The sequence below is a fragment of the Taudactylus pleione genome, unplaced genomic scaffold (genome assembly GCF_031769625.1).
Source record: "Taudactylus pleione unplaced genomic scaffold, aTauple2 ptg000007l, whole genome shotgun sequence".
In the NCBI taxonomy this organism is placed as follows: domain Eukaryota; kingdom Metazoa; phylum Chordata; class Amphibia; order Anura; family Myobatrachidae; genus Taudactylus; species Taudactylus pleione.
In genome coordinates, this window is record NW_028284410.1 from 15,944,563 (window position 1) to 15,959,210 (window position 14,648).

Genomic DNA, 14,648 nt, shown 5'->3' on the forward strand with positions numbered 1-14,648 from the left:
TGGGCCGAGGATTGTATAGGTGTGTACCCAGCTTAAACTTTATTACAATTCCCCCCAAAAAAGGAAAAATAACTATTTATGCAATTCAATAATCTATAAATCACAGTGAGTGGCAATTTTATTAATTATGTTTTCAGGTTTAAATGTACAGTTAAATTATTTATAGGATAACTTGCTTCAGCTGCTTCCTTTCTTTACTCAAATGTTTTTTTCTCCTCTAGTACTCTTGAAGAAAGATCCCAGAGACTTTTTAGTACAAAAGGAAAATCTTTGGATGCCCTGGATTCATCTTTGTTCACAAAGAATCCAAAATCAAAGGGTACCAGAAGGTAAATATTGTGTGTGTATGTGTGTGTGTGTAATATATATATTACCTTTTTTCAGATCCAACTGTTTGCTACACTATTTTGTTTTTATACAGACTTTTCAAAATACAGAGAATAAATGTATATATTTTTACAGGGACACAGAAAAGAACAAGGACATTGCTTTTCTTGAAGCGCAAGTTTACGAATATGTTGAAATTCTAGGAGTAAGTTACTTTTGTACTATACTATGTGTGTGTGTTTATAAACAGTTTGAAGGTTGACTTCCTCCACTATGTTGCAGAACCCTATTCAGAGGAAGTTTTATTGGAGAGCGTAACCTGTTATTGTAGTTAACCATCTGCACGAGCTCTCCCTGCCATAGAGTACAGCGCAGATTATGCGCAAACTGAATAAGAACATTTTAGAAAGCCCAAATATTCATCTGTCTGGAACCAAATGTAGTGGTTCCCCGGCCAGTGCTGGAAATATAGGTGCTCCCTGACATCTGTGATCTGGCACTAAGTGGACCCGGACAACCCAATCCAGCACCATTTCAAAATGGCTACTTTGGCTACATTAAAGACTAAGTTGCATTTTTGAGTCTTTCGAATGTTAGAGAGCAAGTAAAAAACTAATTTCAAAAACGCTGCTTCAAAAATGTCACTAAAAGATGTCTAATCAGTCAAGAGAATTACCTGCTTTGTGTGCTTGCAGGAGCAAAGACATCTGACACATGAAAATGTACAGCGAAAGCAGGCCAGGACTGGTGAGGAGAGAGAAGAGGAGGAGGAAGAACAGATTAGTGAAAGTGAGAGCGATGATGAGGAAAATGAAATCATTTATAATCCCAAAAACCTTCCACTTGGGTGGGATGGCAAGGTAAGCGAGATTCTGACCTCTAGCAATTTAGATAAGGCCCTCTTTACATGCGGTTCCTGGATAGCTGGTGTGATATGCAATTTTAACTTTGTTCTGATGAAGTGTAAAATAAGGATACATAGAATGCTAGTTGCTCAATCATATTATTGGTCACTTGTGCATGGGAGAGAGGGGTTACTTTAGACAAGAAAAAAATGGCCCCAGCAAACTGCAATGGACCAACAAAAGAGACTTGTATCTTACATGATGATAGAAATGCAGAGATCTCTGTTACATACATTCGGCAAACGTATGGTAAGCCACCAGCCACGGAAAGACATCTGTGCTCTGGTGGTCCTACATTGTAACTGAGATTTCAGCATTTCTATCATCATGTAGGCTGTATGTCTTTTTTGCTAGTCCATTACAGTGTGCTGGGGGAATTTGTTTATTTCTTACTAAGCTATGGATACCACACAAACCTTTTTCTATCGCATCTTATTTTTAAGAATATGCTGGTAGCCTAAATGTAGTGCCTTTAATTGTAATGAGGCACCGCAACAGAAATCCTAAATCTCTCTAAACCAGATACTGTGGAGGAACGACCAGATGGTTCTACTTCTTGCCTGTAATGACTTCTGAACCTACAGGTCAGAGACACTGGATCCTTAGAGCTGTCAGTCCAGTTTTCTCATAGTTGGCACAGATTGGAAACATTATTGACTGTGTGGTATATACATTAACTTGCAATAGGCACCAACAAAATTGGGGGAGATCATCAGTAAGAAGAAATTGATGGCAAGAAAAAGGATATGGAGAGAGACTGGTATAGAAGGTTGCTGCCCCCTGTAATGTAGGCTATCGGCTAGTCACCTGGTCATATTCTACAGGGCAACCTCTACATTCTCATCTTTATTTTCATCTGCAGCCTATACCATACTGGTTGTATAAACTACATGGACTAAACATAAACTACAACTGTGAAATATGTGGAAATTATACCTACCGCGGGCCTAAGGCTTTCCAGCGCCACTTTGCAGTAAGTATCTCCCTAATTGAATAAAACAAATGTTTTTTTTTGTCAAATCTAAAGCAGCTCTTACAATACATATTCTTTAAAAAAAAAAAAAAATTAGAGCTCATCTGTATCTTAGATACATCAGTAGCTTATGGTGTGTGTTAGATAACTGTTCTTGAGAAATTACAAATGGTAATACACTGGTCCTCTTTATTTAACAGGAATGGAGACACGCTCATGGCATGCGGTGCCTAGGTATTCCAAACACTGCTCACTTTGCCAATGTCACACAGATTGAGGATGCCGTATCATGTAAGTGATTTGTCTTCTTTGTTAATAGATAGGCTTAATATGGCATCTAACAGAAGCCGTTATGAAAGGGTGTTTGCTAAATTGTTGTCATATTGCACTGGTTTGCATTACAAGATCTTTGAAACGAACTAGAAATGTAGCAACTGAATGAAAATGGAATGGCTACAATTTTATATATCTACAGCATAATGTGCATGATGATTTCTCTGTACATCAGTTACGCAGAAAGCAAAATATATTGCCACTGTTCGGTAAACATGCTGTCTACATTGATATGCTCAGTGAGCATTTCCTCTTACAATAACTGAGGAGCACTGCTAAATGTGTGACAATAGGAATGCCAGCGTCACTGTGATAACTTAAGCTAGTGTTTAATAAACATGCTTTCTACAAATTGCATTTAGGTTAAAAAAAACTTATTCAGAGACTAAAAGTTTTAAATTTTCTAGATAACTGATTCCATACATATAAATAATGTTCACTATAGAAAGCCATCTGTACCAAAGTGTATTGCACATTATTGGACCGCACGGGTGGTGTATTGGCTACTATTATAGTCTCACAGCCATAAGTCCTGTGTTCAGTTCCTCACCAAGGCACTACAGATGTGTCCTCATACACCTAGCATCTATACACCATATGGCGTGGCACTAAGATGCTCCAAAAGTAGTAGAGTACGGTATTTTTCTGTAAATTTGGCGTCTTATTCACAGCGAAACACCACTCTGTGTACTAGAGTCGCTGGGCTGTGGCTTTAACTGCACAGGTGCAAAGTCGCAGGTGAACCACAAAGGAAGTTGGCGTGAGAAAAAGCCATGGCTGCTCGCATCAGAGTTCTTCTACGTAAAAGATGTTTTCTATATATGGGCAGGAAGACACACTGCCCTATCACACCCATAATTGGACCTGTAAAGTCCCCTTTTTCAAATTATGTGGCCCCTTAACAGCAGTTATTGTCTGATCGCCTGTGATCTCCAGCCAAGTGGTATGGAAAGTTTTCTATAGATGTAGTCATTGTCAGGTAATTGGCACACAATAACAGAAATGGTACACAAAAATAACATTTTCTAAAGATGGAGGGGATATAAAGGCCATATCTCACCCATATTGTATCAAATAAAAACGTGGTCCCTCATTTAATGTGGCAGGTTATTTAGTTTTGGGCTACAGTATTACACGCACGCACCACACCACACACACCACACACACCACACACACCACACACACCACACACACACCCCACACACCCCACACATCAGGGAAGCGAAAATTTGAAGGAAAAAAAAAAAATGCATTAATTTGGTTTTGCCTACACATATATAATTCCTGCTTTTTACTATTTTGGAAAGGTGGATTATTGGTAAACAAGTACCACAGAGTATTTATTTTGCTGTTTTTATACAGATGTGTCCTTTCTCATTTAGCATCAATACACCATGCAGCACGATATGCCTGGCGTGAATGATCTGCCGAAAATGTCTCTCGCAAGGTGATGCAACTAGCATGCACCAGGAGACTGCTGAGTAAGCTGATATGTGACACTTGTATATCTGTGTGCAACTGAGACTGAAATCTGAACTTTGGGCCTCATTCAGACCCACTCGCGAGCGGGTCGATGGTGTGCACTGCGCATGCGCGAGACGCGACGAGCGAAGGACTTTCCTTCGCTCGTTGTGTCTGATCAAAGGGGGCGTGCTGTCGATGTTGATTGACAGCACGCCCCCTTTGGTGGGCGTGCCTGCGAGACGGAGGCGTTCCCAAGGCTCTGATAGAGCCAAAATCACTCCTGGCCCTGCGGTTGAAAAACTCAACCGCAGGCTTCTGCTCGCAGTGGCGATGGTCAAGACCATCGCGACCATCATCCTGCACGCTCGTATATGCTGTGGGTGGTGACCCACAGCTACACGAGCGTCCAGGAGGACGCTCCATATTTATCGAGGTGGGCCCTGATTCAGAGCGAGCGCTATGGTCAGAGCGTTCGGCTCTGAATCAGGGCCTTTGTGTGGAAAGAAAAAAAGCTGCGGATGCTGCATCGTAGCACTTTGCATGCTGATTCAGAGACTCATTCACACACAGATATACAGGTTGAGTCTCCCATATCCAAAATGCTTGGAGCCAGGGGTATTTTGGATAACGGAATATTCAGTATTTTGGAATAATTGCATATCATAATGAAATATCTTGGGAATAGGACCCAAATATACACACAGAATGCATATATGTGTTATATACACCTTATACACACACAGTCAATAATTTTGTGGCTCAAACAAAGTTTGTGTACAGAAATGAAATTCATTTATGTGTCATATACACCTTATACACACAGCCTGAAGGTTATTTTTTTACAATGTTTTTAATAATTTGTGCCTTAGACAAAGTTTGTGTACATTGAACCATCAAAAATATTTGAATATGGGAGACTCAACCTGTACAAGTCCATTATCAAATTAATCAGAACAGTCTTCTGGTGCATCCTAGTCGCATCGCATTGTGACCTAGACCATTTTCGGCAAAAAAGACTCCCAGCGCTAGCAGAGTATCACAGGACCAGGTGCGCCAAAAGGGGCTGTTTGGCACGACTGCAGCAAAGGCCAGTAAGGACGCATCTGTAATAAAAAAAAATATATATCACGTTTGCTTTTGGTTCCCTTTCTTAAAATTGCAATAAAAGACATTTGGCCATGTGGGTTAAAAAATTTTTTTGGATGTGTTCGAATGATTGAAAAGACTAATGTTTTTTCAGAAGACTTTGTATTTTCAGAAAATACCAAGTTATAATGTGTGTGTGTGTGTGTGTGTGTGTGTACCGCATACAAAAATCATAGATATTGATGTTGGAATGTGACGGCTACAAATGTGAAAATATGACTTCCTACGCCGGGAGACCAGCGTCCGGCATACCGATCGGAGGGATGCCGGACGCGGACAGCCGTGGGGGGGGGGGGGAATGTTAGGTTTAGGGCTCCCCGGGGGGGATTTAGGGTTAGTCACACCCTCCCCTCCCCCCCGGGAGGTTAGGGTTAGGCAGCCCCCCCCGGGGGACTTAGGTTTAGGCGGCGGGGAAGGGGGGGGGGTTAGGCACCCTAAAGGAGGGTTAGGGGGGAAGGAATTAGATTAGTTATATTTACCTCTCTAGACGATCAGGACTTCATCCTCTGCCGGGATTTGAACCACCGGCCGCATGGCGGTAAATCATACTGATCCAGCCCAGTATATGCCTCCTACCCCCAGAACATGCCCTTGCCACAAATAGTTGCACTCTGCCTCCCTTTTGCCAGATGTCAGCCATGCACCAATAGTTACTCTGCCTCCCATGTCTCAGACAAAGATAAGTACACCAATTGTACATCGGTATCTCATCCTCCAGACATGCGCCTGCTACTCCTACAGCCCACCGTGCACCTGCACATGAGGACAATTATTGAAGATGATGTCCCCCATCTTGGCCAGCAGCCTCTACTTATCTGGGCTCCCTGACTGCACAATCTGCTTCCGTCGGCACTGTACCTGGCAAAAGTGAGGAGAGCAGGAAAGCTTTGAGCAGCTCCTGTTCATCCGCTGGCATATACTGCTTCTCCACTAGGGTCATTCCACATCAAATCAACAGTTTTTTTTTTTTTTTCAAAAGTTGTACTTTGCAATCTCTAATTTCAATAAAATTTGGTATAATAAATGCTGCCATGGGTGTAAAGAAAAACCCCAAATCTTAGCCTGATAAGTTTGGCTTTGAAGTTATATGCCTTTTAAAGCTGCAATTATTTAAAGAAAAAATAGCTATTAACATTTTTTTTAAATGCATTTGCAGCTCACTTATGCTAGAGGGTTGAGCAAGGTCTCATTGTAATCCTTTTTATGGGCAGTACTACAGCAGTATGTTTCAATAAAAATGAAAAATTAAATTAAAATTTTCTTCTAAAATACAATTTTGTAAATTTTGAAGGGGAAAAAAAAAAAATCAAAATTGTTCATACTGGGGGGGCGGGGGGGGGGGGTGTAGGGGATCATGATGGGATCATCTGCTACAAGAGGTTGCACTTAATGCTGTTAATTCTCATTTTCACTATTTTAACAATCTAGGTCTGTTCATTAATTTTAATTTATCACCTTTAAATGATCCCTTGGTATAAAGTACAATGACACAGTTAATACTAACATTTTTCAATGTAGAAAAAAAATGTTAATAGCCAAGTTTTAATTCAATAATACCAGCTTTAAAGGTATATAACTGCAAAACCAGTGTATCTAACGTCAAAATCTTAGGCTGATATCTTCACACTCAAGGCAACAATTAATATACTAAATTTCATTACATTCTGAAATGGTCAGTTTTGAAACCCTGTGTTGATTTGGTTTGGAATAACCCACCAGCTCTGTCTATACTGTGTTGGAGCACAGGTGTGCCCTGACACCACCTCTTCTAATTTTGTGGCAGGCAGTCCGCAATTGAGGCCTGTTCATCTGTTTCTACTGCCACTGTCCCAATGGCATATGCCCACTGCACACGTTACTGAGTCTCTTCCTTTTATGATATGATGAGCTGGATTGGCCTCCCCAGCATTGGGATCATAGCTAAGAGGACAGCTCTATCTGAATGGTTACAGTGCATCCTGCGGGACCCAATGTTTTTCATCAACAAGTCCCTCACCATTATTATGGGCAAAAGTGCAAACCCTATGTACTGAAACTGAGCGTACAATGGAAAGCAGTTGAACATGTTCATTAAGTTATTTGGGAAAGCATCTCAGAGTATAGAACAGTAGTAGCCTTCATAAATCGTCAGGGAGGAGCCAGAAGTAAAGCTGTGATGGCAGCAAAACTGGACAAAAAGAAATTGGTTTTGTATATTATGTCAATCTATATAATGTCGACATGGTCAGAATGTCAACAATGTTCTTTTGTTGTAAGTCACTCATTCCAAGAGAATGCAGTTGCCGATTACCTGAACCTGGAGGTAGGTGTTTTTAAAAGAATGGTCTCCATCAGGAAGTCTTATGGCTACGGGTAGACTTCCTTAAGTGGTCATTATGGCAACAAACTAGAATTTTTTCACCACAGACTGAACAAGTGGATGCATTGTCCGTCCCATGGGGGATTCAGCTAGCTAATGCCTTTCTTCTGCTTCTTTTCTTAGAAAGTTCAAAGAAAAAATATAAATTATAGCAATTCTTCCATTTTGGACATGAAGTATGGTTCCAGTTGCCTGGGAGTTGCTTCAGGACAAACCATGGTCTCTACCTCATCGTCCAGATTTATGAATTCAGGATTCAGTTTTACACCCAAATATACAATAGTGTATTAGAGTTGGGGATAAGTGTATTACCTGGTGCCAATCTAAAGTAAATCCAACTAGAGCAACCATTCCTCACATCCTTGACATTCTACAGTATGGACTCTGTAAAAGTATTGCATTCTCACCCTCAAAGTACAAGTATCAGTGCTGAGTATATACCTGGAGACCAAACTGACCTCAGAAGATTTGATCAATTGCTTTTTTTTTTAGTGGCGAAGAGCATTTCACCCGTGTTTTTGGCTCCATAAAACCCCAATCCTTCTTAAGGCTCTGATGGATGCCCTGTTTGAACCAAGGGAGGAAGTTTCTCTGAGGTGGCTGTAGTGTTCCTGGTGTTAATTAAATTTCTGGCGTTAATTACTTCTGCCAGAAGGGTTGAAGACTTTACAACAGGGATGGGGAACCTTTTTTCTGGTGAGGGCCATTTTGATACATATAACATTATTCGCGGGCCTGGTGCAGGCCACACCCCCTCAGTATGATGTCACACGGGGGCGGGGCTACAATCACCAGTGATTACAGCAATGCTCGGAGCATTCTGAGGATGCTCCGGGGAGCTGTAAGGGCAGCGGTGTGACCGTCTGCAGCATCCTAAGGACACTCCTGGTGGCACTGCTGCATAGATTTTGGTTGCAGGGTGCTATTCTAGACACCCTGCTAGCAGAAAACAGCTCAGATCGCTAGACCAAATGATTCCAAGGGCCTTATACAGCCCCCGGGCCTGCGGTTCCCCATCTCTGCTTTACAAGCACTATAGTCCAAGGAACCCTATTTAAATCCCTATGAGACTAAATTGGTAAGATCCAATTCAGCTTATATTTCTGAAGTTGTGTTTTTTGTTTGTTTTTTCCACATCAACCAGAAGGTTTTGTTACTATTTTCAAAACCACAAATGACAAATCAGAAATAGAAGCTGCATTCACTAGATCTAGTGAGAGCAGTCGCTATACATTTGAAAGGTTATATGAATGCAGAACATAAATGTACATGATTCCAGAGGTGTCATGTCTTTCCAAGCAAGCCATTTCCAGATGTGTAAAGAAGTAATAATACAGTCCTTCAAGAAGGTGCCAGAAATACTAATAACCCCCTCTGCTCGAGCGGCAACAAAACCTCTTGGGCAAAAGTACTCATGCCTCAGTGACCGCTTTGTAAGGCAACAGCTAGTTATTTGCACACCTCTTCTAGTTCTTATAAATTGTATATATTATATTCTACTAACTCTGAGACATGTTCTCCACATAACAACTGAACTTAAATAAATATTTCATTATTAGGGAGAAAAAATTATAATTACCAATAATTCATATTCTTCAAAATAAATGAAAGGGAACTTAGAATGGGAAGATCTGTAAATATTATTTACGGTTTTATTAGGGTCTTTCTAACTTGCGCCTGAACTCATTGCATATGTGACCAAACAAAAATTGTTCCCCTTTATGTAACAACACCAGTACATTAATGAATTTGCAATACTCTACAGTGAGGAGAACTAGATCATGCAAAGTACTCCTCTCTCACCGTAGTGATATTGTTGGCTTGATTTTTTCCATAGAAAAACCTATTTGGTTACTGATATTAAACCCTGCATGTTTTTATTTCTGTATAGTGTGGTCAAAACTCAAGCACCAGAAGGCATCGGAGAGGTGGCAGCCTGATACTGAGGTAAGCCAGCTATGACACAGCAGGGTTCTTCGTCATTCTCATAAGAAAGAATAGTGACCTGGCACTTAATGAAGACTAGCGAGATGGCACGAAACAGTTTGCTAGTCTTGCATCTAGTTACTTTCACTTCACTAGTTTAAGTGTCGTTTATAGGAAATAAAACCTTTAGGGACTTGGCATAACCCTCCTAGGTCTGTGACACAAGCTGTGTTGTTCAAGTTTGTCTCCTGTGTTTAGCTCTAACGTAGTAACCCAGCAACTGATGTCAACGCAGTGCGTTACTGGGGAACAAAATGTGACGTAAGAACTATATTTACATTTTGTAATTTATTTCAGAAGATCCAAATCAAATTGCTTTTCTTTATAGTCTACATTTTTGCATTGTTAGAACTATACAGCATAACTCTATTTAAAAGCTGGAAAATGCTTTATTTTAATTGCAAGCACATGGAATTATTAACCAGGTTATCTAAAGTATAAAAAACATGAAATTACAGCAAAATCCATGGCTTAGTTAATTGAGTTGATGGGGGTTTATTAAGAAAATGTATTGTTTTCTTTTAATAGTCTTTATGAATTATCCAATAATTATCATTAAACAAATGTATATTTCTTTATGTACAGGAGGAATATGAAGATTCAAGTGGTAACGTTGTTAACAAGAAGACTTATGAAGATCTGAAACGTCAAGGCCTTCTGTAATGCTAATTCCTCTATCCAGAAGTTCCATTCTGGTTTAATTGTTTGTATTAGATCCCAACTTTATTTGTTCTATTACTATTTGTTTGCTGGAGCCCATTCATCATTGTGGCTTGTAAATGTATGATTGTCTTTTTTAATTAAAATGCTAGCAACATTTTCAGTAACATTTCGAATTATTCTGTTATACCTTTGGAAATGACCAAAAACATTGCTGTAAAAGATAATGGTGTATTGCATTGTGGACACTTGCCCTACAACAATGCAGTGACATCTGTTTGTATGGCATGACAACCACGAGTCACAGCTGTCCCATTATATCACTTTCCAAGTGATATCATTTCTGTTGTGCGATCCAGATGACAAACAATATCTGTAATATGGTATGTTATAGATATTGTTTGTCATCATGGGTGACACAACTGCACTTTTTTTATTAGCTGCAATAAATCTGCATGAATCACATGTGCAGGAACCTGAAGCAAGCAACCTTCACCCGTGATCTATGAATTTAGGATACTTTCTAGATTCCCTTTATGGCTCTGGGTTTTATTACAGTGTTGGCTAAATCAAAAAGGACACAATTTGTACATTATCATAATGCTTTAGAATCATCTTTTTAAATCACTGCACATAAATTTTTTGCACAGTTACTACTTTTACTGAATGAGTCTAGGGGTATAACTTGAGGGTGTGGTATGACTGGTCATCAGTAAAAACGTCGACAGGTTCTGAATGTCAACATTGAGATGGTTGACATGGTTGGTATCCAGATAGATTGACAGTCAATAGGTCGACAGGTTCAAATGGTCAATTTTTTTTTTTTCCCCATCTATTTTAGGATTAGGCACTTGGAGGAAGGTTAGGCTGCCGTATAGGACGGCTAGGGTTAGGCACTAGGGGGAGGGTTACGTTAGGTTTAGGCACTAGGGGGAGTGTTAGGCCGCCGTATAGGACGGCTAGGGTTAGGCACTAGGGGGAGGGTTACATTAGGTTTAGGCACTAGGGGGAGTGTTAGGCCGCCGTATAGGACGGCTAGGGTTAGGCACTAGGGGGAGGGTTAGGGAGAGGATTAGAACTAAATAACAATTTGAATCTGTCAACCTTTTTAAACCCTGTCGACCATTTGGTGTTGGCCTATTGATCTTTATATTGTCGATCTTTTATAACACACTCGACATGGTCATGATCAACCATCAATATGTAGACCTGTATTTAGGTCAACATGGTTAAACGGTCGACATGATATAGATGAATGAATGGTTGACACATTCAAAATATATATTTATCTAAATAAATGTCTACATATTGGTAGTCAACATAATGGCCATGTCGATCTTTTTTACTATAAGCCGGATACCATTACTAGAAATTATTGGATCTCCATAGTAAAATTTTGGAGGGCCATTTCCAAGCTTTTATAAAGTTGTACCGATCTGCTCAGTCCAATACAGTACTTATAAAGGTAGCATGTCCCTACCAATCAGACACGATAACTGGATTTTTATACCACCTCAAAGGTGGTTGTAATTGCCCCTCCTACCTAAATAAAGAAAGTAACGGCAATTTCTTAAGGGAGAGTTTATTAATGTGCCAATGAACCAATGTAAATACATTTTGTAACTTATAATAAAAGGATTCCTGATATCTCCTTAATGTCATGAGTTACTTAACTAATACATGAGTATACATAATGATTGATCAAGCAGTGAAACGAAATTCAAATTAAGAGCGTAGCACAAACGGGCTCAGCACTGCACAAAGGGCTTTAGAGGTGGCATCATTCTCAGCTGCTTTTAATGATACAGTATGTTGTTTGCTGAAGCCAGGCTAACAGTATGATCTTACACTGTAGTAATGTACTAATATAATACATAAGTGAAGTTCATGTATTAAATTTGTATCCTGCCTAAAAGTGCTCAGACTTGTAAGTTTACAATAGGGAATATATTATTTGGCATGTTTTATATCAAACTACATTATGATGACCTGTAAATGAGAACATCACTATGTTCCCCCACATTAACATTTTTTAATTATATAAATATATTTCTCTTACAGCAAGGCTGGGGAACACAGGACATGGGATTGTAGGTTGGGGCTGGAGCTGGCACTTAAATTAAACTGTAGCTTTAAAACCTAAGCTCCTCCCCCCTGCAATTCCACAATTCCAGTTTTCTTTAAGTGTTTCACAGAGTAAGGCACATTGTAGAGGGCTGTTATGCAGCCCTTTTGTTGTAGCTTAGATTTTATTTTCATTTGTAATATTTATATTTATTATGCTTAGGTTACCTGTGCTTTGCTTGTAGCAGCATACAGTACGAGTGCATAGCTGCGTTTGTAGGCGCGGGGGTGCGCATCGCGATGACCCCCCACAGCACTCTGGTCTCCAGTGAGACCGCCTGGGCCCAAGGACTGATGCACACGGTCACCTTTTTAGAGGGTGACAGCGGAGGGTGCGGTCTCAGATGGTGGCCGCCATTTTACAAGCAGGCTTGTGCGGCACTTCCCTCCCATACAAGAGGGGGTGCGCGTGCGGAAAGGCTGCCCATCAACAGGGCTGAAAGACCGGAGTTTACCCTTTTACTCCCGGTCTCCGGAGCATAAAGAAGAAGGGGGCAGAGCTTCCCACACTGCACTCCCCCTCCTGCAGAAGCACAGCATGCTGGCTCTGCCATCAGCAGGTGCACGGAGCGTCATCCCCCTGCAGGGCCTTCTGGTTTTTCTTGCATGACACAGGAAGGCTTTAATCTTCTCCCCTGCAGCTCCTGGAAGGCTAAGTACTCAAAAGCTGGCCATCCACTATACAATTTTCTGTCAGATATCTGTCCAATCGGGCTGGTTGGAATGAAAACCTGGTAATGTATGGGAGCAAATGACAGTCGTCCATTTGCTCACAAACACTGGAAAATAGCCAAAATGGTTGTTTGAAAAAAGGACAAAAAAAATTGTTCAAATTGGTTACATTTGTGTGTGTTCACCAATTTGTCTGAACAAACATTTTGGCTATTTTCCAGTGTTTGTGAGCAAATGGACGACTGTCACTTGCTCCCATACATTACCAGGTTTTCATTCCAACCAGCCAGATTGGACAGATATCTGATAGAAAATTGTATAGTGGATGGCCAGCTTAACACTTGTACTTGTATTACTTGTCTACTGTACTTGTCTTACCTGCCTACAGTATTTGTAACTGCTCTGTGTTAGCTACCTAGGTATTCGTAGGCTCGGTCACGTGGTTTCACTGCTGCCTGCTGTACAGGTAATTACACCTGCGGTCTGTTATACTAGGGGCCCAACTGTGTGTAGTTTGGATGCTGGGATTTGGCTGTAATTTTAGCAATGTTTGCACTCATGCACAGGGTACCGTGCAGTTGCCCTCGGGGGGCCGTGTGTGTGTATAGGGCTTGGTGACGTGCAGGCATCTGTGGTGCTGCGTCCACCGGAGGGGACCTATGTGGGCTTTGGTTGCACTTAACAGAGAAACCAAGTTCACGGCTCGGGTATTCGCTCGTCCCTGGCGCAGGCTTCTTTCTCTCTATAGGGTTACGTGCCCAGCCACTGTATGCCCCTCTCTGGCTCCATGCTTTGCAGCATGCGGTGTCAGCATTCAGACAGGTTCCTACAAGATACCTCATGGCACAAGCTAGTGTCTGACTCCAGGTCAGCCAGTTGTGTGTTCAGACCATTTATTTTGCACGCCTTTTCAGGATATTCTCTGCTGTGCGAGGCGCAAGTGGAGGGTGGTCTTGATGGTGTCTTCCACCTTCCAGGGCTCCATTAGACATTTTGCATGCGATGGAGCTTGCGCTGCTTTGCGCTGTCCCATGGGGTGAGGATCCATGGTCTTTTTTTCGGCACACTGCTGCTGGGCGCCGCTATCTAGGCGGTTAGATATGGATTCCCCTGCGGGGCTGTGGGTCTGGTCAAGCATTGACGATGGAGGAAAGTCATTAGTTTCCCTTGAAGGGTTGTCACCGGTTGTTGTAATTGGTTATTCAGCCTTGGAAAGCCTTGACACGGGTGGCGTGAGCTATGGTCGCTTCTGCTGACGGTTAGGTTGCGGGGCCTCTGTGATTTGCTCTGGGATCCCCTGCTGACTTGGCATGACATTCCTGGCAGCCTTTGCGTGGGAGACCAGGCAAGATGGGGCTTCTGTTTAGTGAGGAAGTTCTCTTTTTATAACCACACCTGGATTTCCCCACCGGTCGGGAAAGTGCTTTTCTCCTGGAGGCCATCCCTAGCGACAGGGGTCTACGTTTACAAGTTTTCGCACCTCCCTCTTGTGCGTCATTGGAAGGTCAGCCCGACACAAGCCGATTCTTTCTCAGGAGGTGTTAAGTTTCCAGTGGCAGGTTTTTGTAGACCCATTCACCGTTCGGGGGACACCTTGACCCATTGAGTAAAGTCTTTAGACAGCTGGGTGCTTGGCATCATTCGCTAGAGTTCCAAATTTACACCCTGGAGGTCCACCGCCTCGGAGTTTGGTTTTTAA

The 14,648-nt window shown here is 41.5% G+C and overlaps 1 protein-coding gene across 1 annotated transcript in view; it reads left to right on the forward strand.

Annotated features, from left to right (window-relative positions):
- Positions 1-10,320, forward strand: part of SF3A3 (splicing factor 3a subunit 3) — a 29,427-nt gene extending 19,107 nt beyond the window's left edge. Inside the window, exons 11-17 of the mRNA XM_088462291.1 lie at positions 222-329; positions 463-532; positions 1,023-1,187; positions 2,095-2,205; positions 2,406-2,496; positions 9,399-9,454; positions 10,079-10,320. Of these exons, the coding sequence (XP_088318417.1) occupies positions 222-329; positions 463-532; positions 1,023-1,187; positions 2,095-2,205; positions 2,406-2,496; positions 9,399-9,454; positions 10,079-10,156 (679 nt within the window). The 3' untranslated portion in view covers positions 10,157-10,320. The remainder of the gene's footprint in view (positions 1-221; positions 330-462; positions 533-1,022; positions 1,188-2,094; positions 2,206-2,405; positions 2,497-9,398; positions 9,455-10,078) is intronic.
- Positions 10,321-14,648: the final 4,328 nt, after the last annotated feature.